At 42.7% G+C, this 27,999-nt stretch overlaps 1 protein-coding gene across 2 annotated transcripts in view; it reads left to right on the forward strand.

Annotated features, from left to right (window-relative positions):
* Positions 1-7,721: 7,721 nt before the first annotated feature.
* The window catches only part of rnpepl1 (arginyl aminopeptidase like 1), a 40,358-nt gene continuing 20,080 nt past the window's right edge, over positions 7,722-27,999 (forward strand). For both annotated transcript variants that reach the window (XR_016492591.1, XM_021587254.3), the window contains exons 1-3: positions 7,722-11,761; positions 23,053-23,193; positions 26,871-27,022. Coding sequence is in view for 1 of the 2 variants with exons in the window: in XM_021587254.3 (XP_021442929.1) it covers positions 11,300-11,761; positions 23,053-23,193; positions 26,871-27,022 (755 nt within the window). In the remaining variant the exon portion in view is untranslated. The remainder of the gene's footprint in view (positions 11,762-23,052; positions 23,194-26,870; positions 27,023-27,999) is intronic.

Here is a 27,999-nt window from a genome sequence, read left to right on the forward strand (position 1 = left end):
CATGTTATATTGACAATAAGTGTCACACATCAGTTTGTAAACCATGTAAAAAAAAATACAAAATGTTACAAAGAGTTAAAGCCACATAGTAACTTGGTCTCTTGTTTGCTTAAGGCAGCTCCAAAATGCAGGTGTTTCAGCCTAGCTCAGTGCTTTCTGTGGTGTTGGGGCAGCCAACGGAAATGAAGGGCCGTAGGGGTAGGTAATGTTCTCTAGTTTTTTATTTTGTATTTATTTCACCTTTATTTAACCAGGTAGGCAAGTTGAGAACAAGTTCTCATTTACAATTGCGACCTGGCCAAGGTAAAGCAAAGCAGTTCGACACATACAACGATACAGAGTTACACATGGAGTAAAGCAAACATACAGTCAATAATACAGTATAAACAAGTCTATATACGATGTGAGCAAATGAGGTGAGATAAGGGAGGTAAAGGCAAAAAAAGGCCATGGTGGCAAAGTAAATACAATATAGCAAGTAAAACACTGGAATGGTAGATTTGCAGTGGAAGAATGTGCAAAGTACAAATAAAAATAATGGGGTGCAAAGGAGCAAAATAAATAAAATAATACAGTAGGGAAAGAGGTAGTTGTTTGGGCTAAATTATAGGTGGGCTATGTACAGGAGCAGTAATCTGTGAGCTGCTCTGACAGTTGGTGCTTAAAGCTAGTGAGGGAGATAAGTGTTTCCAGTTTCAGAGATTTTTGTAGTTCGTTCCAGTCATTGGCAGCAGAGAACTGGAAGGAGAGGCGGCCAAAGAAAGAATTGGTTTTGGGGGTGACTAGAGAGATATACCTGCTGGAGCGTGTGCTACAGGTGGGAGATGCTATGGTGACCAGCGAGCTGAGATAAGGGGAACTTTACCTAGCAGGGTCTTGTAGATGACATGGAGCCAGTGGGTTTGGCGACGATTATGAAGCGAGGGGCCAGCCAACGAGAGCGTACAGGTCGCAATGGTGGGTAGTATATGGGGCTTTGGTGACAAAACGGATTGCACTGTGATAGACTGCATCCAATTAGTTGAGTAGGGTATTGGAGGCTATTTTGTAAATTACATCGCCGAAGTCGAGGATTGGTAGGATGGTCAGTTTGGATGCTGAAGTGAAGGATGCTTTTGTTGCGAAATAGGAAGCCAATTCTAGATTTAACTTTGGATTGGAGATGTTTGATGTGGGTCTGGAAGGAGAGTTTACAGTCTAACCAGACACATGGGTATTTGTAGTTGTCCACGTATTCTAAGTCAGAGTCGTCCAGAGTAGTGATGTTGGACAGGCGGGCAGGTGCAGGCAGCGATCGGTTGAAGAGCATGCATTTAGTTTTACTTGTATTTAAGAGCAATTGGAGGCCATGGAAGGAGAGTTGTATGGCATTGAAGCTTGCCTGGAGGGTTGTTAACACAGTGTCCAAAGAAGGGCCAGAAGTATACAGAATGGTGTCGTCTGCGTAGAGGTGGATCAGAGACTCACCAGCAGCAAGAGCGACATCATTGATGTATACAGAGAAGAGAGTCGGTCCAAGAATTGAACCCTGTGGCACCCCCATAGAGACTGCCAGAGGTCCGGACAGCAGACCCTCCGATTTGACACACTGAACTCTATCAGAGAAGTAGTCGGTGAACCAGGCGAGGCAATCATTAGAGAAACCAAGGCTGTCGAGTCTGCCGATGAGGATGTGGTGATTGACAGAGTTGAAAGCCTTGGCCAGATCAATGAATACGGCTGCACAGTAATGTTTCTTATCGATGGCGGTTAAGATATCATTTAGGACCTTGAGCGTGGCTGAGGTGCACCCATGACCAGCTCTGAAACCAGATTGCATAGCAGAGAAGGTGTGGTGAGATTCGAAATGGTCGGTAATCTGTTTGTTGACTTGGCTTTCAAAGACCTTAGAAAGGCAGGATAGGAAAGATATAGGTCTATAGCAGTTTGGGTCAAGAGTGTTCCCCCCTTTGAAGAGGGGGGCAGCTGCTTTCCAATCTTTGGGAAGCTCAGACGACACGAAAGAGAGGTTGAACAGGCTAGTAATAGGGGTGGCAACAATTTCGGCAGATTATTTTAGAAAGAAAGGGCCCAGATTGTCTAGCCCGGCTGATTTGTAGGGGTCCAGATTTTGCAGCTCTTTCAGAACATCAGCTGACTGGATTTGGGAGAAGGAGAAATGGGGAAGGCTTGGGCGAGTTGCTGTGGGGGTGCAGTGCTGTTGACTGGGGTAGGAGTAGCCAGGTGGAAAGCATGGCCAGCCGTAGAAAAATGCTTATTGAAATTCTCAATTATGGTGGATTTATCTGTGGTGACAGTGTTTCCTATCTTCAGTGCAGTGGGCAGCTGGGAGGAGGTGTTCTTATTCTCCATGGACTTTACAGTGTCGCAGAACTTTTTTGAGTTAGTGTTGCAGGAAGCAAATTTCTGTTTGAAAAAGCTAGTCTTGGCTTTTCTAACTGCCTGTGTAGAATGGTTTCTAGCTTCCCTGAACAGCTGCATATCACGGGGGCTGTTCGATGCTAATGCAGAACACCATAGGATGTTTTTGTGTTGGTTAAGGGCAGTCAGGTCTGGGGAGAACCAAGGGCTATATCTGTTCCTGGTTCTAAATTTCTTGAATGGGGCATGCTTATTTAAGATGGTTAGGAAGGCATTTAAAAAAAATACCCAGGCATCCTCTCCTGACAGGATGAGCTCAATATCCTTCCAGGATACTCCGGCCAGGTCGATTAGAAAGTCCTGCTCGCTGAAGTGTTTCAGGGAGCGTTTGACAGTGATGAGTGGAGGTTGTTTGACCACTGACCCATTACGGATGCAGGCAATGAGGCAGTGATCGCTGAGATCTTGAAGACAGCAGAGGTGTATTTAGAGGGAAAGTTGTTTAGGATGATATCTATGAGGGTGCCCGTGTTTAAGGCTTTGGGGAGGTACCTGGTAGGTTCATTGATAATTTGTGTGAGATTGAGGGCATCAAGCTTAGATTGTAGGATGGCTGGGGTGTTAAGCATTTTCCAGTTTAGGTCGCCTAGCAGCACGAGCTCTGAAGATAGATGGGGGGCAATCAGTTCACATATGGTGTCCAGAGCACAGCTGGGGGCAGAGGGTGGTCTATAGCAGGCGGCAACGGTGAGAGACTTGTTTTTAGAGAGGTGGATTTTTAAAAGTAGAAGTTCAAATTGTTTGGGTACAGACCTGGATAGTAGGACAGAACTCTGCAGGCTATCTTTGCAGTAGATTGCAACACTGCCCCCTTTGGCAGTTCATTCTTGTCTGAAAATGTTGTAGTTTGGGATGAAAATTTCAGAATTTTTGGTGGTCTTCCTAAGCCAGGATTCAGACACAGTTAAATCATTTGGGTTGGCAGAGTGTGCTAAAGCAGTGAATATAACAAACTTAGGGTGGAGGCTTCTAATGTTAACATGCATGAAACCAAGGCTATTACGGTTACAGAAGTCATCAAAAGAGAGCGCCTGGGGAATAGGAGTGGAGCTAGGCACTGCAGGGCCTGGATTCACCTCTACATCGCCAGAGGAACGGAGGAGGAGTAGGATAAGGGTACGGCTAAAAGTAATAAGAATTGGACGTCTGGAACAGAGAGTAAAAGGAGGTTTCTGGGGGTGATAAAATAGCTTCAAGGTATAATGTACAGACAAAGGTATGGTAGGATGTGAATACAGTGCAGGTAAACCTAGGTATTGAGTGATTAAGAGAGAGATATTGTCTCTAGAAACATCAATGAATCCAGGAGATGTCATCGCATGTGTGGGTGGTAGAACTAATAGGTTGGATAAGGTATAGTGAGCAGGACTAGAGGCTCTACAGTGAAATAAGCCAATAAACACTAACCAGAACAGCAATGGACAAGGCATATTGACATTAAGGAGAGGCATGCTTAGTCGAGTGATCAAAAGGGCCCAGTGAGTAGAGAGGTTGATTGGGGTCACGGCGATTTAGACAGCTAGCCGGGCCATCGGTAGCAAGCTAGCATAGGATGGAGGTCTGTTATTAGCCACCTCGTGCGTTTCCGTCGGTAGGATTAGTGGGGTTCCGTGTGGTAGAGGGGATGAATCCAAATCACACAAAAAAACAATAGATATAGTTATAGAGGCCCAAAAAAAAAAAAGAAAAAAAAAAAAAAAAAAAATTGTCCGATAGGTCTATTGAGATAGCAGCCGATAAGACAGCTAACGGTTAGCGGACCGCAGATGGGCGTTCAGGTAACGTCGCGACGGAGGAGCCAGCCGGATAACTCCTTTGGGTAGATAATGTCGGTAGTCCAGTTGTGAAGGCCCGGTGGGGCTCCGCGTTGGCAGTAAAATGGGTCCAGATAGGTGATTGTAGCCCAGGAGTGATTGATGGAACTCTTCAGCTGGCTAGCTCCGGAATAATTGATGTTTGTTCCGGAATCAACGAAAGCCGATAGTCACACGGATAGCAGCTAACTCTGGACATTCATACCTGGATCTCGCAGCTAGCTAGCTGCGAGATCCAGGTATGAATGTCCAGAGTTAGCGGTTGAAATCCAGGGACATGGAGAGAAAAATAGGTCCGGTATGTTCCATTCCGATCCGCGCCGTACAAAACTGGTGATAGATTTTCGAGCTAAAGGATAGCTGATGACCACAAACCGTGGTTAGCTGAATACTAACGATTAGCCAGTAAAGAAGCTAACTAGCTTCTGATTAGCTTCTGATTAGCTTCTGGCTAGCTTCTGGATTAGCTTCTGGCTAGCTTCTGGTTAGCTTCTGGTTAGCTTCTATGGAGGATTACAGATTTGAGGTAAATAATACTTTCTTTTTTAAAATAAATATAAATTGGTGATGCGGGTTGCAGGAGAGTGTTTTGAAGATGAGTTTATGGAAAATAAAAAAATGTATATAAAAAGGTATGCGAAAAAAGTTATGTTTCACAGAGTCGTGGCTGAACGACGACACGGATAACATATAGCTAGAGGGGATTACGCTGCATTGGCAAGATAGAACAGCTGTCTCCGGTCAGACAAGGGGTGTCTGTCTTTGTATATTTATAAACACTAACTGGTACACGAAATCTAATATTAAGGAAGTCTCGAGGATTTGCTCGCTTGAGGTACAGTATATCTCATTATAAGCTGTAGACCACACTATTTACCACGAGAGTTTTCATCTATATTTTTCGCAGCTGTCTATTTACGACCACAAACCGATGCTGGCACTAACACGACACTCAATGAGCTGTATACGGCCATAAGCAAACAGGAAAACGCTCATCCAGTGGTGGCGCTCCTAGTGGCCGGGGACTTTAATGCAGGAAAAATTAAATCTGGTTTACCTAATTTATACCAGCATGTTAATGTGCAACCAAAGGGAAATAAACTCTGGGCCACTTTTACTCCACACACAGAGACACGTACAAAGCTCTTCCTCACCCTCCATTTGGCAAATCTGTCCATAATTATATCCTCCTGATTCCCACTTACAAGCAAAAACTAAAGCAGGAAGCACCAATGACTAGGTCAATAAAGAAGTTCCTTGGTGTCCACATCAACAACAAACTATCATGGTCCAAACACACCAATACAGTCGTGAAGAGGGCACGACAAAACCTATTCCCCCTCAAGAGACTGAAAAGGTTTGGCATGGGTCCTCAGATCCTCAAAAAGTTCTACAGCTGCACCGTCGAGAGCATCACACCCTGGTATGGCACCTGCTCGGGCTCCGACCGTAAGGCACTACAGAGGGGAGTGCGTATGGCCCAGTACATCACAGGGCCAGGCTTTCTGCCATCCAGGACCTCTATACCAAGCGGTATCAGAGGAACGCCTTATAAGTTGTCAAAGACTCCAGCCACCCTAGTCATAGACTTCTAGGAGACCTCTGTGTGTGTATTAACACCTGTTTTGAGTGTTGTGCCCTTCAGACACTATTAAAAGGCGGAAACCGCCTACATTCATACATACTCCTCTTGTCTGGGCCCCACCTGGCTATCTGAGGTTCTGAGAATACGACTGGTTTTCTGAGAAGACAAGGCTGCCGCAGACCTGATGAAAATAGTCACCTGTCAGAAGATGCTTGGACTTGTTCACCTCGTTATGACCCTATACTTGTGATGAAAGGTCAAGTTTTGGTCAAACCCACTTCTGAGCTTTTAATTGCTGACAAGATGGTTGCTGCTGTCAGGGGGAGGTTAGATTTATTAAAATATTGTTGCCAGGGAAAATCACGCAAGGAGGACTGGGAGAGGCTATATGAGTTACAGGATGTCTTAGACATTTTGCAGAACCTGGGGAAAGCGATCATATACTGTACTCTGTACCAACTTCTGCTTACAATTGTATTACTAAAGGATCATTTTAATACTTAAACAAAGAGTCTGTGTTTCCTTTCCATTACTAATGTATGTTTGACAATTATATAGACCTGATCATTTGTTGAAGAAATTGACCAACAACCCCCAAGCCATAAGACTCCTGAACATCTAATCAAATTGCTACCCAGACTATTTGCATTGCCCCCACCTTTTACACCGCTGCTACTCTCTGTTGTTATCGTCTATGCAAAGTCACTTTAATAACTCTACCTACATGTACATATTACCTCAACTAACCGGTGCCCCCACACATTGACTCTGTACCGGTACCCCCTGTATATAGGCTATTGTTATTTTACTGCTGCTCTTTAATTACTTGTTATTTTTTTATTTCTAATTCTTATTCATATTTTTTTAAACTGCATTGTTGGTTAGGGTTACCATTGTTGTTTACCTGTTGTATTTGACGCATGTGACTATTAACATTTGATTTGAGAATAGCATGAAATGTGTTTATAAAAGGCAAAAGAAATGTCATCTAGCTGGGGCTGAGCTGCTTCCCCAACCACGAAAGTCATCTATGATATTGTAGCCTATTTCATTATGTTTGTTTACTGTTGGACTCGGACAGTCGGCCTGTTTTGTAGGCCTGTTGCAAATACAAACACTTAAAACACACCAGTGCCTAAGGACATATCACTAAGCCTACACTACTGCTAATAACGGGCTTCTCAAGGGGCATTTCTGGTGTTTCTTGGTCACATTTATCCTGTGTTATATGTTAAATTATGCTATTTGATTGCAAAAATGTTCACGTAAATATGTCATGGTATTTTGGCTGGAAAATGTTATCCCAGTCACTTTTACTTATGCCCAGACATACAGCAATTTCTGCCTATGCCGCTGTTTACAGACAGGTCAGTGACCTGGTAGTGTGGTGCCAGGACAAAAACCTCTCCCTCAACGTCAGTAAGAGCAAGGAGCTGATCGTGGACTCCAGGAAACGAGCATGCCCCATCCACATCGACGGGGCTGCAGTGGAGCAGGGCGAGAGCTTCAAGTTTCTCGAAGGGCTTAAAATGGTCCACACGCACACAGTCATGAAGGCGCGACAGCGCCTCTTTCTCCTCAAAACATTCTACAGCTGCACCATTGTTAGCATCTTGACTGGCTGCATCACTACTTGGTATGGCAACTGCCCCGTCCTCGATCGTATAACGCTACAGAGGGTGGTGATGTACACTCACACAGACACTCCAATACACAGACATTTTCTCACACACACACACATAACTACTGACAACACAAATGCACACACACAATCAATAGCTATATTCAATCAAATTCCCGAGTTGATTTGAAACCTATGTTTATCCCATTGTGATGGTTGGTGTCTTGAGGGATTTCTCCAAAATCTTGTGACATAAAACATTACTTATCTGTCCTTGCATTTATGTCAGTGTAAGATGTCATATCATATATCAAGCATTAATCAGTTAAATAAGACATTGAACTTGAACCCTGTAAGGATCCTGGATCTAGCTGACGGACAGGTTTTTGTTTAGAGATCTCAGAAATGCAGTGTAACTAGATAACATTGTGTCTCATGTTACAGGGTGAAAAAAAGTTCATGGGCACACAAATCCAAAATAATAAATGCGATTTCAAAATTGAATGCTTCTAACCGAAAGAGTCAAATCAAATCGTATTTGTCACGTGCCGAATACAAGCTTACAGTGAAATGCTTACAAGTCCTTAACCAACAATACAGTTAAGATTTGTTTTAAAGTATTTACTAAAATAAACTGAAGTAAATAAATCAAATTAAAAATAACAAATAATTAAGGAGCAACAACAAAATAACAGTAGTGAGGCTATCTACAGGGGGTACCGGTACAGAGTCAATGTGTGGAGGCACTGGTTAGTCGAGGTAATTGAGGTAATATGTACATGTAGGTAGAGGTAAAGTGACTATGCATAGGTAAAGTGACTATGGATAGGTAAAGTGACTATGCATAGGTAAAGTGACTATGCATAGGTAAAGTGACTATGGATAGGTAAAGTGACTATGGATAGGTGAAGTGACTATGCATAGGTAAAGTGACTATGGATAGGTAAAGTGACTATGGATAGGTGAAGTGACTATGCATAGGTAAAGTGACTATGCACAGAAAGTAGCAGCAGAGTAGAAATGGGGGGTGTGGGACAATGCTAATAATCCAGGTAGCCATTTGATTAGCTGTTCGGGAGTCTTATGGCTTGGGTGTAGAAGCTGTTAAGAAGCCTTTTGGACCTAGACTTGGCGCTCCGGTACTGCTTGCCGTGCGGTAGCAGAGATAACAGTCTATAACTAGGGTGGCTGGAGGCATGGTCCTAGGGCTCAGGTCCTCCGAGAGAGAGAAAGAAAGTGAGAAAGAGAGAGCATAATTAAGGCATAATTGAGGCATGGTCCTAGGGCTCAGGTCCTCCGAGAGAGAGAAAGAAAGTGAGAAAGAGAGAGCATAATTAAATTCACACAGGACACCGGATAAGAGGAGAAATTCTCCAGATATAACAGACTGACCCTAGCCCCCCGACACAAACTATTGCAGCATAAATACTGGAGGCTGAGACAGGAGGGGTCAGGAGACACTGTGGCCCCAATTGACAATACCCCCGGACAAGGCCAAACAGGCAGGATATAACCCCACCCACTTTGCCAAAGCACAGTCCCCACACCACTAGAGGGATATCTTCAACCACCAACTTACCATCCTGAGACAAGGCAGAGTATAGCCCACGAAGATCTCCCCCACGGCATGAACCCAAGGGGTGGCGCCAACCCAGACAGGAAGATCACTTCAGTGACTCAACCCACTCAAGTGACGCACCCCTCCTAGGGACGCCGTGGAAGAGCACCAGTTAGAGTGACTCAGCCGCTGTAATAGGGTCAGAGGCAGAGAATCCCAGTGGAGAACCAGCCAGGCAGAGACAGCAAGGGTGGTTCGTTGCTCCAGTGCCTTTCCGTTCACCTTCACACTCCTGGGCCAGACTACACTCAATCATAGGACCTACTGAAGAGATGAGTCTTCAGTAAAGACTGGTACCGGTTGAGGCCGAGTCTGCGTCTCTCACATGTATAGGCAGACCATTCCATAAAAATCGAGCTCTATAGGAGAAAGCCCTGCCTCCAGCTGTTTGCTTAGAAATTCTAGGGACAATAAGGAGGCCTGCATCTTGTGACCGTAGCGTACGTGTAGGTATGTACGGCAGGACCAAATCGGAAAGATGGGTAAGAGCAAGCCCATGTAATGCTTTGTAGGTCAGCAGTAAAACCTTGAAATCAGCCCTTGCCTTAACAGGAAGCCAGTGTAGGGAGGCTAGCACTGGAATAATATGACCAAATTATTTGTCTCTAGTCAAGATTCTAGCAGCCGTGTTTAGCACTAAATGAAGTTTATTTAGTGCTTTATCAGGGTAGCCGGAAAGTAGAGCATTGCAGTAGTCTAACATAGAAGTGACAAAAGCATGGATGAATTTTTCTGCATAAGTTTTGTCCAAAAAAGTTTCTGATTTTTGCAATGTTATGTAGATGGAAAAAAATCTGTCATTGAAATAGTCTTGATATGTTCGTCAAAAGAGAGATCAGGGTCCAGAGTAACGCCGAGGTCCTTCACAGTTGTATTTGAGACGACTGTTCAACCATCAAGATTGATTGTCAGATTCAACAGAAGAACTCTTTGTTTCTTGGGACCAAGAACTAGCATCTCCGTTTAAAAGTAGAATACGCTTTTTGTGCGTATGGAAAATGTCTGGGATCTTTTTTTCAGCTCATGAAAAATGGGACCAAACTTTCCATGTTGCGTTTATATTTTTGTTCAGTGTAATTTATCAATGGGGTCCATGTGACATTTTAGCTATTGTAATTAGTTGGGACGCCCGAACGGGGTCTCACATTTCATCACAGCTACAGTTGCAATGTCGATACAACAACCTCCATATGTTGTTTGCCCTGAAAATGTTGAAAGATGGGCTTGAATGTGGATCGTGGAGAAACTGGGGCATCATCTGGTTGACGTTTCGTCGTCATGCGCACCGCGGCAACCCCTCCATCGTCCTCCTGTAGAATTCCGGTCGGGAACACCCCTCCCCCCGCAAACCGCTGAGCGCAAGCCAAGGACACCAACAACATATCCAGGGCAACGAGGAAACAATTACGAATAAAGGTTATCCATTGTAACTACTCTCAGGGGATGGTGGTTTCCGGCTTTGCAAACGGATACCCATTGATACAAAGTATCACATTTACACTATGGCCGTCTACCTTTCTCTGCCATGAGTGTGAAATATGTATCAGTTTCCTGCATAATGCATGTCACTGGTGCAACGCCAATTTGTTTTCCATTCAATGACTATTCGCTCCGTGGAATATGCGTTTTGTTAACGTCGAGTTAGAGCTGATGCTAAGGCTAATTAGGCTACATGTTGCTATAGGCTATGTTTAGGCTACCTTGCTGAGTGCACTCTCGTCTCTGTAGCGCCCCCCCTACATTCTACAGCTCTAAAACTTTCCTGTCTCAAATATTTCCTCCCTCTTTTTTTTACTTCCTGTTTTCTACGGGAGTCACATAGCCCAAGCTCCTTTCATTTCAACTGTATGTTCACCCTTTTTCTTTTTCTTTATTCGCGCTACATTGTTTCTCACAAGTCTGTCTAACCGGCTCCCAGATTCTTCTCTCTTTGCGTAAGTCGAAGACTTGGAAATGCACAACTCGTTCAACTTCGGTCCCGATGGATTTGACATATTATTTTTGATGTCCTTTTTCTAAAACACTTTTTCTCTACTGTTTTTTTGTTGGTAATGTCACTCTGGAAGTAGTTGCCCATCCAAAGCCACTTTTCTACAAAGTAACATGTCGGCAGCTAGCTCATTAGCTATGTGGCAGCTACTCTGGAGCTGACATATCCAGCTAATTTGCACATTTTATACGCTTCAACTACGGTTGTTGTTCCTTTTTGCGCGTTCATTTATTCCCCCCGGGAAGTTATAATGGCCCAATTCCAGCGTCCGACACTGTGTTGCTGCCGCAAAGTGCTCACAGTGCCTAGCAAGTCGTGTGAGGGCGGCCAAGGTCTGGGTCAGTGTCGCCTCGTCGACATCGCCTCTGCGTCCAACTTCCACTGCTTCAAGCTTCGCCACTTCCATCTCGACCTCCGCCTCAACTTTGCCGTAAAGGAGATCACTGGGTGGCAAGTCCTGGAACTTGTGGCTATCCAACCAGGAGTGCAGACTTTGGTTCTGGACACTCACCCATCCTTGCTAATTCAGTCCATAGACTGCAAGGTGCCTGGCACCACCGGTGCCCAGGACATTTCCCCGTCGCTCGTCTACCGGGTAGACCCATTCACAGACTATGGATCTTCGCTGAATATCAGCCTCCCAGCCTACGTGATACGGCCGCATCGGGCTTTCCAGATCACCGTTCGCTACACAACAACAGACGGTCCTGCGGTAAGGTCACTTTAAAGGTTCAGGCTACTGCACAGTCTAGAGCGCACAGTTCAAATTAACTTAGGAGCATTTTTAAAATCTCCATTGTTAACGTAGTAAGGCGTACTAAGTAAGCAATAGATGTAATTGTATTTTCTAAAACAATTTTATGAGTATGCTTCATTTACTGTGCTTCATTGTCATATGTTAAAGGCGCCCACCAGAGGGCAATGCCGCCCCTATTTCAACGTCATGTTTGCCCTAGAACGGAAATGCTTGTTTAGGTTCGACTTCCAAAGAATGACGTAGGCTACTTATTCATATTCACGAATTGGGGTGGGGGAAGAACATCATGGTGATTTCCACGTGGAGTGGAGAAACGTCAACAAATAGGGAACTGACAGCTTAGCTAGCAATCTTCCTAAACTTATCTAGCTAGCCAATATTGTCTATTGTTTTTTTTTGTTTTTTTTACTACACCATATTAAAAAGATTAGCCATCTGGCTAGGCTGGTTCTGGAGCTGGATTTGTCATAAGCATTTAGGGAAAACTTTGCCATAGATGGAAACCAAACCAGTATATTTAGCTTTTCCATTTGTTGTTATCTCCAAAGTATCGACATTGTAATGGACAAGGCGCAACTTTTGGTAGGTAGGCTGCTGGCAGGCTTTTCTGCAGTACAGCAAAGTCAGCCCGTGTCCAGTGTTCTCAAATGGGAAGTGAAATGATAGGCAAACAATAACTTTTCTCATGATACACTTTGCAAATTATGTGAAAACACCCTGAGCGCATTGTTCACCAAACCCAAATGTAACAGCAAAACAAAATAAATAAAGAGGTTCCTTTTTAATATTTTTTTCTGTGGGTACCTGTTCATTATAGAAGAGAGGCCTATCATTTCACACTTTGGTTTAGTTGCACCAATCAGAGCAGTGAGGCATGACTTTAGTGGTCAAAACCATTCATCTTGGGGCGACAGGGGGAGCATGGTTACAAAATGCAATCATATCACGCAATTAAACCACTATAAAAGGGTCATAATTGTGTACAGACTAGACTAGCTAAACAATAAGTAAAATTAAAAAAATATCCAATGGATTATGTACATTTTCAAGTAAAATGCCACGACATTGACACAAAAAACATTTCCAGGTCCCGACTTTGGATTTCCCACTTCAAGCCCAAATATAGTGTCATACCATGACTAACACAATCCATCAATTTTAATAATTTATTTATAAAGCCCTTTTTACATCAGCAGAGGTCAAAGTGCTAAACAGAAACCCAGCCTAGCACGTCCGGTGAACAGGTCAAAGTCGGGGTTCCCTAGCTGCAGGCAGAACAGTTGAAACTGGAGCAGCAGCACACCCAGGTGGACTGGGGACAGCCAGGAGTCATCAGGCCAGGTAGTCCTGAGGCATGATCCTAGGGCTCAGGTCCTCCTGGAGGAGAATTAGAGGGAGCATACTTAAATTCACACAGGACACCTGATAAGACAGGAGAATTACACCAGTTATAACAGACTGACCCTAGCCCTCCGGCAAATAGACTATTGCAGCATAGATACTGGAGACTGGAACCAGGGGTGGGTCGGGGGACACTGGCCCCGTCCGACGATACCCCCGGACAGGGCCAACCAGGCAGGATATAACCCCACCCACTTTGCCAAAGCACAAGCCCCCACACCACTAGCACTAGAGGGATATCAACAGACCACAAACTTACTACCCTGAGACAAGGCTGAGTAAAGACCATCCTGATCTCCTCCACTGCACGAGCCCAAGGGGGGGGGGGGCAAAACCGGACAGGAAGATCATGTCTGTGACTCAGCCCACTCAAGTGACGCACCCCTCCTAGGGACGGCATGGAAGAGCACTAGTAAGCCAGTGAGTGACTCAGCAGGCCAGGCTTAGACAGCAAGGGTAGTTCGTCGCTCCAGTGCCTTGCTGTTCACCTTGCACCCCTGGGCCAGACTACACTCAATCATAGGACCTACCGAAGAGATGAGTCTTCAGTAAAGACTTAATGGTTGAGACCGAGTCTGCGTCTTTCACATGGATAGGTAGACCATTCCAGAAATATGGAGCTCTATAGGAGAAAGCCCTGCATCCAGCTGTTTGCTTAGAAATGTTTTGCTTCAGGTCAGGATTCTAGCAGCCGTGTTTAGCACTAACTTAATTTTTTTTTTTGTGCTTTATCTGGGTAGCCGAAGAGTAGAGCATTGCAGTAGTCTAATCTAGAAGTGACAAAAGCATGGATTTGCTTTTCTGCATAATTTTTGGACAAAAAGTTTCGAATTTTTTGCAATGTTACGAAATTTGAAAAAAGCTGTCAATGAAATATTGATATGTTCGTCAATAGAGAAATCATTGTCCAGAGTAACACCGAGGGCCTTCACAGTTTTTTTTGAGATGACTGTACAACCATCAAGATTAATTGTCAGATCCAACAGCAGATCTCTTTTGTTTCTTGGGACCCTCTGTTGAAACTCGGACAAAACAGATACTAGTTCCAGGTCCCACGAAACAAAGAGATCTGCTGTTGGATCTGACAATTAATCTTGATTAGGGATGCACCGATATGACATTTTTGGCTTAAACCGATATATCCAATATTTTCCTTGCCAAAAAAACACATACCGATGTTTACAGTTTTAGCAGCCTTTTAAGCATTCGAGCACAGTTAAATAGTTGAAACATATACACACACTGACCAAACAGTTATTTTGTTGGAATTTACGTATGTCCCCATTACCAGTAAAACATAATCGAAACCTATTTACTGTACTTACTTGCTGTTCATTTGTTCATTCTCAACCAGGATTTCATCATGCATATCAAGCAGGGAAGTTTCAGCTCTGTCTGTCTGTAGTCTCTCTTCCTCGGTGCACACTGTCACTGTGTCCATTTCCATCTTGTCCAGCTGTGTAGGTAACAGTTCACGTAAACCCTGTTTCTTGTCTGGATCAAAGTAGCGGTCCTTGTACCTAGCATCAAGCATGATGGCGACACAGTAGAAGCTCAGAGAGAATGCCACTGAATTGCTTGATCACAGCCTCTAGTAGAGTACTTTTCCAAGTTAACTTCCGACATGGAGAGTGGGGTTTTGTTGAGCAGGTGTTTCAATGCCATGACAGAGGGTATCACGTCTGCTGCAGATGCAGTTGATGAGCTTATTTCTCGAGCCAGTTGTCAGCATGCTCATGGGGCTGACATCACTGGCCCAAATGTCAGTCGTGAAGCTAATAGCAGTGACGCTAATAGCAGTGACGCCCATAGCAAGTAGCTCACGGATGTGTGTTTCAACAATACTATTGTAACTCCGGTAGGGCAACATCTGAAAAATAGCGCCTACTTGGTAGTGTGTACCGGGGCTCGAGGTGCTCGACCAGTCAGCGAAAGCCAACATCATCCACGTCAGAGAATGGCTGATTGTGAAGGGCAATGAATTCTATTGTCTTGGCGATAATGGATTTCAACTTTGAGTTGTCTCGCTGAAATTTTCTTACTCTTTCAAATGACTGTTCGACTTGTTGACTGCTCGATCCACACAGCAGAAATTGTGGGCTAGGTTAGGAATGCTGTGTTGCACGTGAAGAGCTATATTTTTTCGTGGCGTCATTACGTCATCTACCTAGGTATGCACGTCACCTTTGACATCGCCGTTAAACTAGACATTGGGCCCATGCTGATGTTGGTATTTTCAGCTAATATCGGCCGATTCTGATATGCTTACCGATATATCGTGCATCCCTAATCTTGATGGTTGTACAGTTCTCTCAAACAATGAATTATTGAATTCAATTGTTATGCAACATTGTGGTTAATCACTGGGGATCATCTTTCAGTAAAAATTGTGAATGTCTGCTTGTGGTACATTCATTATTTTATATTACACCAATTTGCCCAATGTGGACAGTTACTACATTACACAAGCTCACATTTTTACCACATAAAATGTTGTGGAATTACACAGAATATTTTGCTTCTTTATAAAAGTTTACAGTCATCACAAGTATATTGAATTGATTGCTTTAAACAGATTCATACAGTTGAAGTCGGGTAGTTTACATACATCTTAGCCAAATACATTTAAACTCAGTTTTTCACAATTCCTGACATTTAATCCTAGTAAAAATTCCCTTTCTTAGGTCAGATAGGATCACCACTTTATTTTAATAATGTGAAATGTCTGAATAATAGTAGGGAGAATTGATTTATTTCAGTTTATTTTCTTTCATCACATTCCCAGTGGGTCAGAAGTTTACATCCACTCAATTAGTATTTGGTAGGATTGCCTTTAAATTGTTTAACTTGGGTCAAACGTTTAGGGTAGCCTTCCAGAAGCTTTCCACAATAAGTTGGGTGAATTTTGGCCCATTCCTCCTGACAGAGCTGGTGTAACTGAATCAGGTTTGTTGGCCTTCTTGCTCACACACGCTTTGTCAGTTCTGCCCACAAATGTTATATGGGATTGAGGTCAGGGCTTTGTGATGGCCACTCCAATATCTTGACTTTGTTGTCATTAAGCAATTTTGCCACAACTTTGGAAGTATGCTTGGGGTCATTGTCCATTTGGAAGACCCATTTGCGACCAAGCTTTAACTTCCTGACTAGAGGTCGACCGATTATGATTTTTCAACACCGATACCGATTATTGGAGGACCAAAAAAGCAGATATCGATTAATCGGCCAATTCTTTTTATTATTATTATTATTATTTTTACATTTGTAATAATGACAATTACAACAATACTAAATTAGCACTTATTTTAACTTAATATAATACATCAATAAAATCAATTTAGCCTCAAGTAAATAATGAAACATGTTCAATTTGGTTTAAATAATGCAAAAACAAAGTGTTGGAGAAGAAAGTAAAAGTGCAATATGTGCTATGTAAGAAAGCTAACGTTTCAGTTCATTGCTCAGAACATGAGAACATATGAAAGCTGGTGGTTCCTTTTAACATGAGTCTTCAATATTCCCAGTTAAGAAGTTTTAGGTTGTAGTTATTATTGGAATTCTAGGACTATTTCCCTCTATATCATTTGTATTTCATTAACCTTTGACTATTTGATGTTCTTATAGGCACGTTAGTATTGCCAGTGTAACAGTATAGCTTCCGTCCCTCTCCTGGCTCGAACCAGCAACACAACGACAACAGCTACCCTCGAAGCAGCGTTACCCATGCAGAGCAAGGCGAACAACAATTAGAAGGCTCAGAGCGAGCGATGTTTGAAACGCTATTAGCGCGCGCTAAATAGCTAGCCATTTCACTTCGGTTACACCAGCCTCATCTCGGGAGTTGATAGGCTTGAAGTCATAAACATCGCAATGCTTGACGCACATCGAAGAGCTGCTGGCAAAACGCACGAAAGTGCTGTTTGAATGAATGTTTACGCGCCTGCTTCTGCCTACCACCGCTCAGTCAGATACTTAGATACTTGTATGCTCGTATGCTCAGTCAGATTATATGCAACGCAGGACACGCTAGATAATATCTAGTAATATCATCAACCATGTGTAGTTAACTAGTGATTATGATTGATTGTTTTTTATAAGGTAAGTTAGCAACTTACCTTGGCTTACTGCATTCGCATAACAGGCAGTCTCCTTGTGGAGTGCAATGAGAGAGAGCCAGGTCGTTATTGCATTGGACTAGTTAACTGTGAGGTTGCAAGATTTCTCCAAAAAGTATGATCTTTGTCCCCATGTGCAGTTGCAAACCGTAGTCTGGCTTTTTTTATGGTGGTTTTGGAGCAGTGGCTTCTTCCTTGCTGAGCGGCCTTTCAGGTTATGTTGATATAGGACTCGTTTTACTGTGGATATAGATACTTTTGTACCTGTTTCCTCCAGAATCTTCACAAGGTCCTTTGCTGTTGTTCTGGAATTGATTTGCAGGTCGAAAAGCACAGTCAACTTAGTGTATGTAACTTTCTGACCCACTGGAATTGTGATACAGTGAATTATAAGTGAAATAATATGTCTGTAAACAATTGTTGGAAAAATAACTTGTCATGCACGAAGTAGATGTCCTAACCGACTTGCCAAAACTATTGTTTGTTAACAAGAAATGTGTGGAGTGGTTGAAAAATGAGTTTTAATGACTCCAACCTAAGTGTATGTAAACTTCCGACTTCAACTGTATATTTGGCTTGGTACTGTTGATTTTGTATGCATCTGTCCGTCGCAGGACTATGAACGCTGTTGTAATTTGAATGCTTGAAATGGCACAGAAAACTTGGGGCACTCTCTGTATAAATCCGATAGCCGCACGCCAATACACCGATTTGAGGGTCAAACTATCACCTGAATAACAGCCAGCCCTAGTCAGTGTTGATATCCTGTGCCAGGTCGTAATTCGTTGAAGTTAAGTAACAAAGCAACTGACTTGTTTCTGGCCCGTTTCGGCAGCCTCCCAGAATCTCCATCTAGATGACTGTTCAACAAATTCTCTTCTAACCAGTGATGTAAAAATGAGTGTTAATGAGTGGTAATCTCTTCCATGGATATCATATTGAAATCAATGTAACAGGAGGCAAAGGTTTTGGGTGTATGCTCCACAGGCGGGCCCACCCATTAGGGGCGGTGCCCCACTAGTGATTGGTCACCAAATATTTGTAATAAAAAATTAGCAGTCTAATCCATTTGCTTTTGTCTTGTTTGTTAGTTTTTGTTCTAAATGTCGATCTTTTCTCGCACATTCCTCTCCTTTTTCCTGCCTGACTCCCTCCTTCCCTTTTATTGCTCTGTTGTCTGTACAAACACAACACTGGTTTAGTCATGCCATGGCTACATTAATTGGCCCAATGCCAGACAAGAACGCTAACCACCATCCCAAAAAAGTTGCCCCTAAAAAGCAACTAATCCCTTTTGAAACAGCCTATATGGCATCGATATGAGTCAGACATTTATTCTAGCGCCCGGGAGGCAGCCCGGTTCTGAAATGAATGCAATCACTTTTCACCCGGGTCAAACTCCTCCCACCGTGGTATCCTGGGCAAGATAAATTAATCTCCTCATCGGATGGGGCGCTGTTATTTCATCGCCACCAGACCGTTCAAATCAAAGGATCACAGCCGTTTGAGACTGAAAAGTGAGTATACCGGTAGCTAGACCATAGACTGCTGGTTATGTATCTGGTTATGCATATTTTGAGAATCATTATCACTATCATCGCTAGCACCGTCACCGGCCTCAATCTAATCCAATCTGGAGCCAGTCTGTCTCCATCTGTGAAGCATAGAATTAGCTTCCAAACGCAGCTCAAGAAATAATGTAATCATGTTTATAATTGAGAGACGATAACCATCTTTGACCCTGTTTTTCTGTTAGACCAAGTGCACAGTTGGGTGCCAAACTGATCCCCTGGTCATGAATGGATGCCGGGACCTACCAAAAGGAGCAAAGTTGGGTATCATAACATGTCCAGCAATGTGATTGGAATGGTTTAGGGACTTCCAAAAAAAATATTTCATCCACTGTTCACTTGCTATTTTCACAGCTTGTCAGGCAAGACCTCAGAATAAAAGTGTGTCATGTGACACAAGTACCCTTGTGACACCTCTGTTGTTGCCAGTCTCCCTTGACTCTTATGAAAAGGACATGCCATCATGAGGCCTCTAAAAGTGACAGGAGATACTGCCCTGATGTCACAGGCGGCTTCATAAACAACAACAGGTAATGTGTGTTATGTGAACATTCCTAGCTTGATAAACTAGTAAGCTAGTTCCCCAGCCAAGAAGAAACAACCAGTCGAGTAATTTTGGTTGTGAAGTGCATTAGCAAAAGGTGCTATCCTTTCTTTAGAACAAAATACAATTACTCACATGGCTGTCTATTACATCACCCCGTAACAGGCCCTTGCAGTCAACACCACCTCATGAGATTGCCTGCTGCAGTGGTTTGAGAGATTTCCAGTTACAGCTGAAGACAAGCAAGTGGTCCCTCATCAGCATCATGCTGCCATGCCCTCACTGGGAGCTTTCTTATGAATGGAACAGTCAGACCCATGTTTGCAACAGCACCCTTCACCTTTCAGCGGCAACAACTTTTATAGGCTCATTATTTGTACAAATACACAAAGTAACCCACTAAATTACTTTGATACATTTGATAAAGCAATTGTGAAATGTAATTTATGTAAACTGACTTAGATGCATATAATGTCCAGGGCATAACCTAGCCTGGTGGAACCAGCCTGATCATCATATAATGTCCAGGGTATAACCTAGCCTGTTGGGAACCAGCCTGATTACAGTGTTCACCATATAATGTCCAGGGTATAACCTAGCCTGATGGAACCAGCCTGATCACTGTGTTCACCATATAATGTCCAGGGTATAACCTAGCCTGGTGGAACCAGCCTGATCACCATATAATGTCCAGGGTATAACCTAGCCTGGTGGAACCAGCCTGATCACCATATAATGTCCAGGGTATAACCTAGCCTGATGGAACCAGCCTGATCACTGTGTTCACCATATAATGTCCAGGGTATAACCTAGCCTGGTGGAACCAGCCTGATCACCATATAATGTCCAGGGTATAACCTAGTCTGATGGAACCAGCCTGATCACTGTGTTCACCATATAATGTCCAGGGTATAACCTAGCCTAGTGGAACCAGCCTGATCACTGTGTTCACCATATAATGTCCAAGGTATAACCTAGCCTGATGGAACCAGCCTGATCACCATATATTGTCCAGGGTATAACCTAGCCTGATGGAACCAGCCTGATCACCATATAATGTCCAGGGTATAACCTAGCCTGTTGGGAACCAGCCTGATCACTGTGTTCACCATATAATGTCTAGGGGTATAACCTAGCCTGTTGGGAACCAGCCTGATTACTGTGTTCACCATATAATGTCCAGGGTATAACCTAGCCTGGTGGAACCAGCCTGATCACTGTGTTTACCATATAATCTCCAGGCTATAACCTAGCCTGGTATAACCAGCCTGATCGCTGTGTTCACCATATAATGTCCAGGGTATAACCTAGCCTGTTGGGAACCAGCCTGATCACTGTGTTCACCATATAATGTCCAGGGTATAACCTAGCCTGTTGGGAACCAGCCTGATCACTGTGTTCACCATATAATCTCCAGGGTATAACCTAGCCTGGTATAACCAGCCTGATCAGTGTGTTCACCATATAATGTCCAGGGTATAACCTAGCCTAGTGTAACCAGCCTGATCACCATATAATGTCCAGTGCATAACCTAGCCTGGTGGAACCAGCCTGATCACTGTGTTCACCATATAATGTCCAGGGTATAACCTAGCCTTGTGGGAACCAGCCTGATCACTGTGTTCATCATATAATGACCAGGGTCTAACCTAGCCTGGTGGGAACCAGCCTGATCACTTTGTTCACCATATAATGTCGAGAGTATAACCTAGCCTGGCGGAACCAGCCTGATCTCCATATAATGTCCAGGGTATAACCTAGCCTGATGGAACCAGCCTGATCACTGTGTTCACCATATAATGTCCAGGGTATAACCTAGCCTTGTGGGAACCAGCCTGATCACTGTGTTCATAATATAATGACCAGGGTCTAACCTAGCCTGGTGGGAACCAGCCTGATCACTGTGTTCACCATATAATGTCCAGGGTATAACCTAGCCTGGCGGAACCAGCCTGATCTCCATATAATGTCCAGGGTATAACCTAGCCTGATGGAACCAGCCTGATCACTGTGTTCACCATATAATATCCAGGGTATAACCTAGCCTGATGGAACCAGCCTGATCACTGTGTTCACCATATAATATCCAGGGTATAACCTAGCCTGATGGAACCAGCCTGATCACCATATAATGTCCAGGGTATAACCTAGCCTGATGGAACCAGCCTGATCACCATATAATGTCCACGGTATAACCTAGCCTGATGGAACCAGCCTGATCGCTGTGTTCATTCACTCACTTCACATTTTATAATATCTGAAGTGAAATAGAAAGGTGAACACAGCCATCAGGTTGGTTCCCCCAGGCTACTCATAACCACCACTTATAATGTAATCGGTGCTCTGTGTGTGTTTGTGTGTGTGACCGACCAGTATCTTTGAGGGACTAGGAGCTGATCTTTGCTGCTATGCCCATCAATAGGGCTCTGTCAAAGACCTCACCTCCAGCCTCACCTCAATGGGGAGAACAGAATTAGGAAGGTTTAGTCTGACCTGTTCAAACTCCAACATAGTACCAGTTTGTGTGTCAGATATCACCTATCCCTTACTGCCATTGGTAATAGAACAGTGTGTGTGTATGTGTTCACAGAAACATGTATGGAGCCAGCACATGGAGACTTGCAAGATGATGCGATGATGTCCAGACGGGCTTGATCCTGATGTGTATGAACGGAGAGAAAACTGGCACTCGGCATAAACATTTTACTAGACACAACTTTAACTTGCATTGTCTTTTTTTTATGATTGAATTGGTTGATATCAGTCTATGGGGAGGGAGAAACCTTGTGTATTGTGCACTAGGATCAGGGAACTCCGGTTGTATATGGGACACCATACAGGAAGGTATGACCACTCTGACATGTTTGCCAAGGTGGTTACCACCTGACAAAATGCAGATAGGCACAGTATCTGTATCCGCTGGGAATTACATTGAAATATGAAAGGTGCACATTGTTATATTAGTAGAACACTGATTCTATGGTATTATGTAAAGGGTTGTTAATTCTACAGGGACCTGTTACGACATTTGAAAGTTATCAAAACACTTAGTTTCGAATCACTACATAAATTCAGCAATCACATTCTCATATTAGTCTGTTGGCTACTCATATTCAATGGTTCCTCCAGCATCACACCATACATCAGTCTGTAGTTGTTGAACTCAACGTGCAGGAGGTTTGTTTGTTGTGAATGAGTGTGGGGAAACTGGCCACCCTTGCCTTCGCCGCCAGAATGGTTGTGCGCCATGTCTATCATGTTAAACACCTATCAACGATTGTGAGATCTTGCATGCTTCTGCAGTGTAGTCAGCCTAGAACCCATCATTTACCATTTTCTTAATGTCGTGTGCAATGCCTCTTTTTAAAGGGACAGTTCACTCTAAAATCAGAAGTGGTCTAATGTTGATACATGTCAATGTTGCATGGCATCTGAGCTATATGCCAAATTAAATGGAAAGATAGGCTTGTAGTCTAATTTCCTGATTTAATTCGGAGAATACACAAAGCTTGTAATTTGGACATCTCAACGTTCGACCAAACATTGACTTCGAGAGTGTACTATCACTTTAAGTTTAACAAATGTATGTTTCTGATTGGTTCCTGGGCCCTCTAGATCTGGTGGCTGGACGCAGAGCTGACGTGTGGTCAGACTCGCCCGCTAGTCTTCACTCAGGGCCACTCTGTCTGCAACCGATCCTTCTTTCCCTGCTTTGACACACCCGCCGTCAAGAGCACCTACACCGCTACTGTCAGGGTGAGTGTCAACTGTCACACCTCTAGTGCTGGTTTCCAGAGAAACCTGACCCTATTGTTTTGATATTGACATAACATAAAAGTTTGTGTTGAAAATTTTAATGTAATACACCTCGGCCGTCAAGAGCACCTACACCGCTACTGTCAGGGCAAGTCACCTCTCAAACCTGGGTTGTGTTGATGTAGATATTGTTTATTTAGATAGGTCTCTTTTACAGATGAGCCCTGAATAACCGAAATGACTGAAAATACACACATCAAAATATATATACAAAATGCAAGCAGAAAGAAAACAACAGTCATAAAACACATTCATCATAAGGTCCTCAATTAGCTTTCTGAATTGCCCTAGAGGCACCGGAATATCACATTTAAAAACATTTTGAGGATTGTCCCAAAAGTAAGGTGCACGAAAACTAAAAGCTGATTTACCACCTCCGTAGAGGCCAAAAGTTCTCATCCCTGAGACCAGGTGTGGTAACTCCTTATGTCTAAAGTTTAGTAATGATGCTAGGAACAATGGGACTATTTGTAAAAGGGCTTTATACATGAAAACATAGCAATGTATTTATCTACGTGACATCAAAGAGGGCCAACCAACTTTCTGGGAGAGAATGCAGTGATGAGTACTTAAACTGTCACCTGTAATAAAGCACAGTGCTCTATGATAAACTACATCCAACGGATGTACATCCAATGAAGTGGCAGTTGAGTTCATGTAGATGACATCGCAATACTCTAGGACCGATGGGAACGTCGACTGAATAATCTGCTTTCTATTATTTAGCGAGAGGCAGGGCCTGTTTCTATTCTCAGCTTCTTAACTAACTCATCAATATGCTTTTTAAAAGACAGCTTTTCATCTATCCAGAGGCCCAGATATTTGTAAGCAGGGAGATGGTCAATATGGACACCATCCAAAGTACATATGCTTCAATCATCAGAATTATTTGTATGCGCTGTAGAGAACAACATATACTTAGTTTTACCTGTAGTCAGTACTAATTTACGGTAATTTCTGTAATACAATGAAAGCAGACTGTAGTTCAGATAGAGCCTGATAAACCGTGGGGGCAATAGCATACACAACAGTATCATTGGCATCAAATTGTGTTGGTCACATACACGTGTTTAGCAGATGTTATTGCGGGTGAAGCAAAGTACTGCAGTAATATCTAACAAGTAATATCTAACTTTTCCACAACAATACACACAAAGCTAAAGTAAAGGAATGGAATCGGCATACAAGTGCAGGTACATTGTTTTTTACAGACAAGTTGATATTGTTAATGTAAAAAGTACAGGACCCAGAATGGACCCCTGCGGGACACCTTTTGTGATATCCAGGAAACCTGATTTAATGTCGTAAGTAGATATACATTGAGTTCTATCTGTCAAGTAATTTTTAAACCAGTTACATGCAGTCTGTTCTAGGCCATTTAAGGAAAGCCTCAATTAGCGGTGAGGGATCAACAGTATCGAGGGCAGCACAATGTTTATTTTATCCATACAGTTAAAACTAAAACCACATTTAAAACTAGGGATGCAACAGAGATAGTGCTACGATCTGGTCTAAAACCCAACTGATGTACATTTAGAATACATTTCAAAGATAAGAAAGATCTTAGCTGAGAATTAATCAAAGATTCTAATATTTTAGCGGGGCAAGAAAGTTTAGAAATAGGTCGATAATTATTAGGTCACTATTAGGGTCAGCACCTTTTGTGAAGGGGGAGTACATAGGCCGCCTTCCAAACCTTGGGGATAGTACCAGATATAATCGTCAGGTAAAAAACATTGGTTAATGATTCATCAATTGGGGGCAGAGTTGCAGCAAAAATGGATCAAGCATATCAGCTTCAGTGGATTTTTTTTACATTAATCTTACGCAAGGCATCTAGCACATCACAGATAGTAAATTGTTTAAATAAAAAACAAAGATTTACTGGAAGTTTAGTAGAGGCTGGCAGAGGGTAGAGCAGTCGATTAACTGACCTAGAGTCAACTACACCACCGTTTCTCTCAAATAGAAAGCCTGCAGAGATAAAATGATGATTTAAAAGCATAACTTATCTCTTCTCAATTATGATGCCAGAGTCAGAACTTAGGCAGGTACGAAGAGGATTTTGTACTCTTCAGTACATTTACTGTTTTCCAACATTTAGAAGGATCACCAGCAGAGTCAGAGAGACAGAGCTTAAAAAGTAGCTTGATTTAGCATTGTTAATTCAGATGGTACATATTTTTCTCAATTGTCTGAAAGATTACAGTCAGTTTTCTTTGCTTTGGCCCAGGCCTGATTTCTCCTCTGAATGAGCACAGGTAATTCCAAAGAAAACCAAAGGTTCAATCTATCTTTGACTCTGAATTGTTTAAAAGGGGCATGTTTATCTTCCAGAGGAATAAATATGGAGGATATATTTTCTAGACCCAACTCAGTGTCAGGAATACAGGAGACCGTGACTAAATCAGAGTAGAACATGTAAAATCTTTTAAAAATGTATCTTTTTAATTAAATGAGGATTAGTATGTTGCTGTTTCATATCTAATACCATACTATGGGACAATGATCACTGAGATTATATGAAAATAGACAAATATTTATGGGGGTTGCATAAATATTGATTGTGATTGCCAACAAGGGTTTTGCCACCAAGTACTAAGTCATGTTTTGCAGTAGGGGTCAAATACTTATTTCCCTCATTAAAATGTAAATCAATTTATAACATTTTTGACATGTGTTTTTCTGGATTTTTTTGTTGTTATTCTGTCTCTCACTGTTCAAATAAACCTACCATTAAAATTATAGACTGATAATTTCTTTGTCAGTGGGCAAACGTACAAAATCAGCCGGGGATCAAATACTTTTTTTCCTCACTGTATATTCAGAGACGACCTATCAGATATAAGAATTTGTACCCACTGGGTTGGCCACCAACTGGGGTGGTCAATCACCTTTTTATTTTACCACAACATCACTGGTAAGAAAACCCTGGCTCGGTGATATCAGCTTTGCATTGCTCTGTTGATCTGTCTATGTCTACCTGTCTTTCTCTACGTTTTTCATTCTCATTCACCCCACTGTTTTTGATTGAATGTAAATAATTGTATTTGTGGTGTTTCAAACTGTAGTGTTAATTCTGTCATTTGTAGTTTATTACATTTTTGCTGATAATTTTGTATTTGTTGTATTGTTGTCCTCATGAGAATTGAGACACTGGTCTCAATGTGTTTCCCGAAATAAGTAAAAGTTAAATAAAGAAAAAAACACACTGTAAATCTCACTTGGCGTTTTAATATAATTCCCAATGCTAATCTCTTGTCATAATCTCCCTTTCACCCCGTTAATCTCACTTTGTTGTAATCTTAATCTGGTTTATTTGCTCCCACCCTCTGTCTTGGTTTCTCTCCATTTTAATCTGTTTTGTCTAAATAAAATGGCTTTTATAGAATTACACCACTGTTTCTTTAATCTCATCCTGCTTTTTACAATCTACATCTCACTTTCCCTTCTGTTGTCTCGTTAGCACCCATTTTCCTGTGAAACTCCTGATTTAACATAATCTCCCTTTGTCAAAATGAGTTTGATAATATGTTTCTGTGCTAGCGTGTGTACGTCCATGTCTGTGTGTGTACGTACATGTCTGTGAGCCTGTTTGTGTGTGTGTGTGTGTGCAGGTGCCGGAAGGTGTGACGGTGTTGATGAGTGCCTCCCGCAGTGCCTACTCCAAGCAGGACAGGGTGTTCCAGTTCTCCATGGAGTACCCCGTCCCAGCCTACCTGGTGGCACTGGTGGCAGGAGACCTGCAGCACGTCGACATTGGCCCCAGGTCAGTGGGAGTGACCTGACCGAGGTCCAGTACATGAATATTAAGCAGTATTTCCCATCCCTTCACTGATTTGAAAGGAAATGACTGGCATATATCGTGGACACTCCAACTAGCCAATGCCTCCACCAATCCAAAGCTTTAAGATTTGTGAGAAGTGGTGAATGAGGAGTGTCGACTTCTGGAGAAAGATACTGTATTAGAGATATTATTGTGATGCAACCTTTTGTCATGAATGTGTCAAACTCCAGACCTTGAGGCCCGCAGTTACTGTTGGTTGTCATTCCTCCCTTACCTTTTAATTGATAAATGAAGTCATTGATTAGTAAGGAAGTCCACACACCATTGTTTCCTAGGTGTAAATCGGACACCAATATAAAGGAAAGAACAACATCCAGCTGACACTGTGGCACTCTAGGACTTGAGTTTGATGCCCCTATACTGGTGCTATGCTTCTGCATATTATCATGTGTCAATGTCCAGACCTTCACATATTTGCAATAGTGACCAAATCAGCAGCATCACATGAGATTTTCACATGCAAGGGGCCGATTCCACGCCAGCGTGGACAGTAAATATTTTTGGTGTCTCAGATTGTTCTGGCAATTCTCACATAAAAACTTAATTGGGAGGAAGGATGTTCAATGTGCTTTTTACATCTGTATCACAAACTATTTTTCAAAAATCACGATGTAAGTGGCATTTTAGACCTATACATGCCCTCCTGTAAGACCCTATGATGTGTGAACCGTACATGATACAGACAACATCTTGGTGTCATTATACTGTAAGACCCTATGATGTGTGAACCGTAGATGATACATCTTGGTGTCATTATACTGTAAGACCCTATGATCTGTGAACCGTACATGATACAGACAACATCTTGGAGTCATTATACTGTAAGACCCTATGATGTGTGAATTGTACATGATACAGACAACATCTTGGTGTCATTATACTGTAAGACCCTATGATGT

This window comes from Oncorhynchus mykiss, chromosome 27 (assembly GCF_057628025.1).
Source record: "Oncorhynchus mykiss isolate SJ-2025 chromosome 27, ASM5762802v1, whole genome shotgun sequence".
In the NCBI taxonomy this organism is placed as follows: Eukaryota; Metazoa; Chordata; class Actinopteri; order Salmoniformes; family Salmonidae; genus Oncorhynchus; species Oncorhynchus mykiss.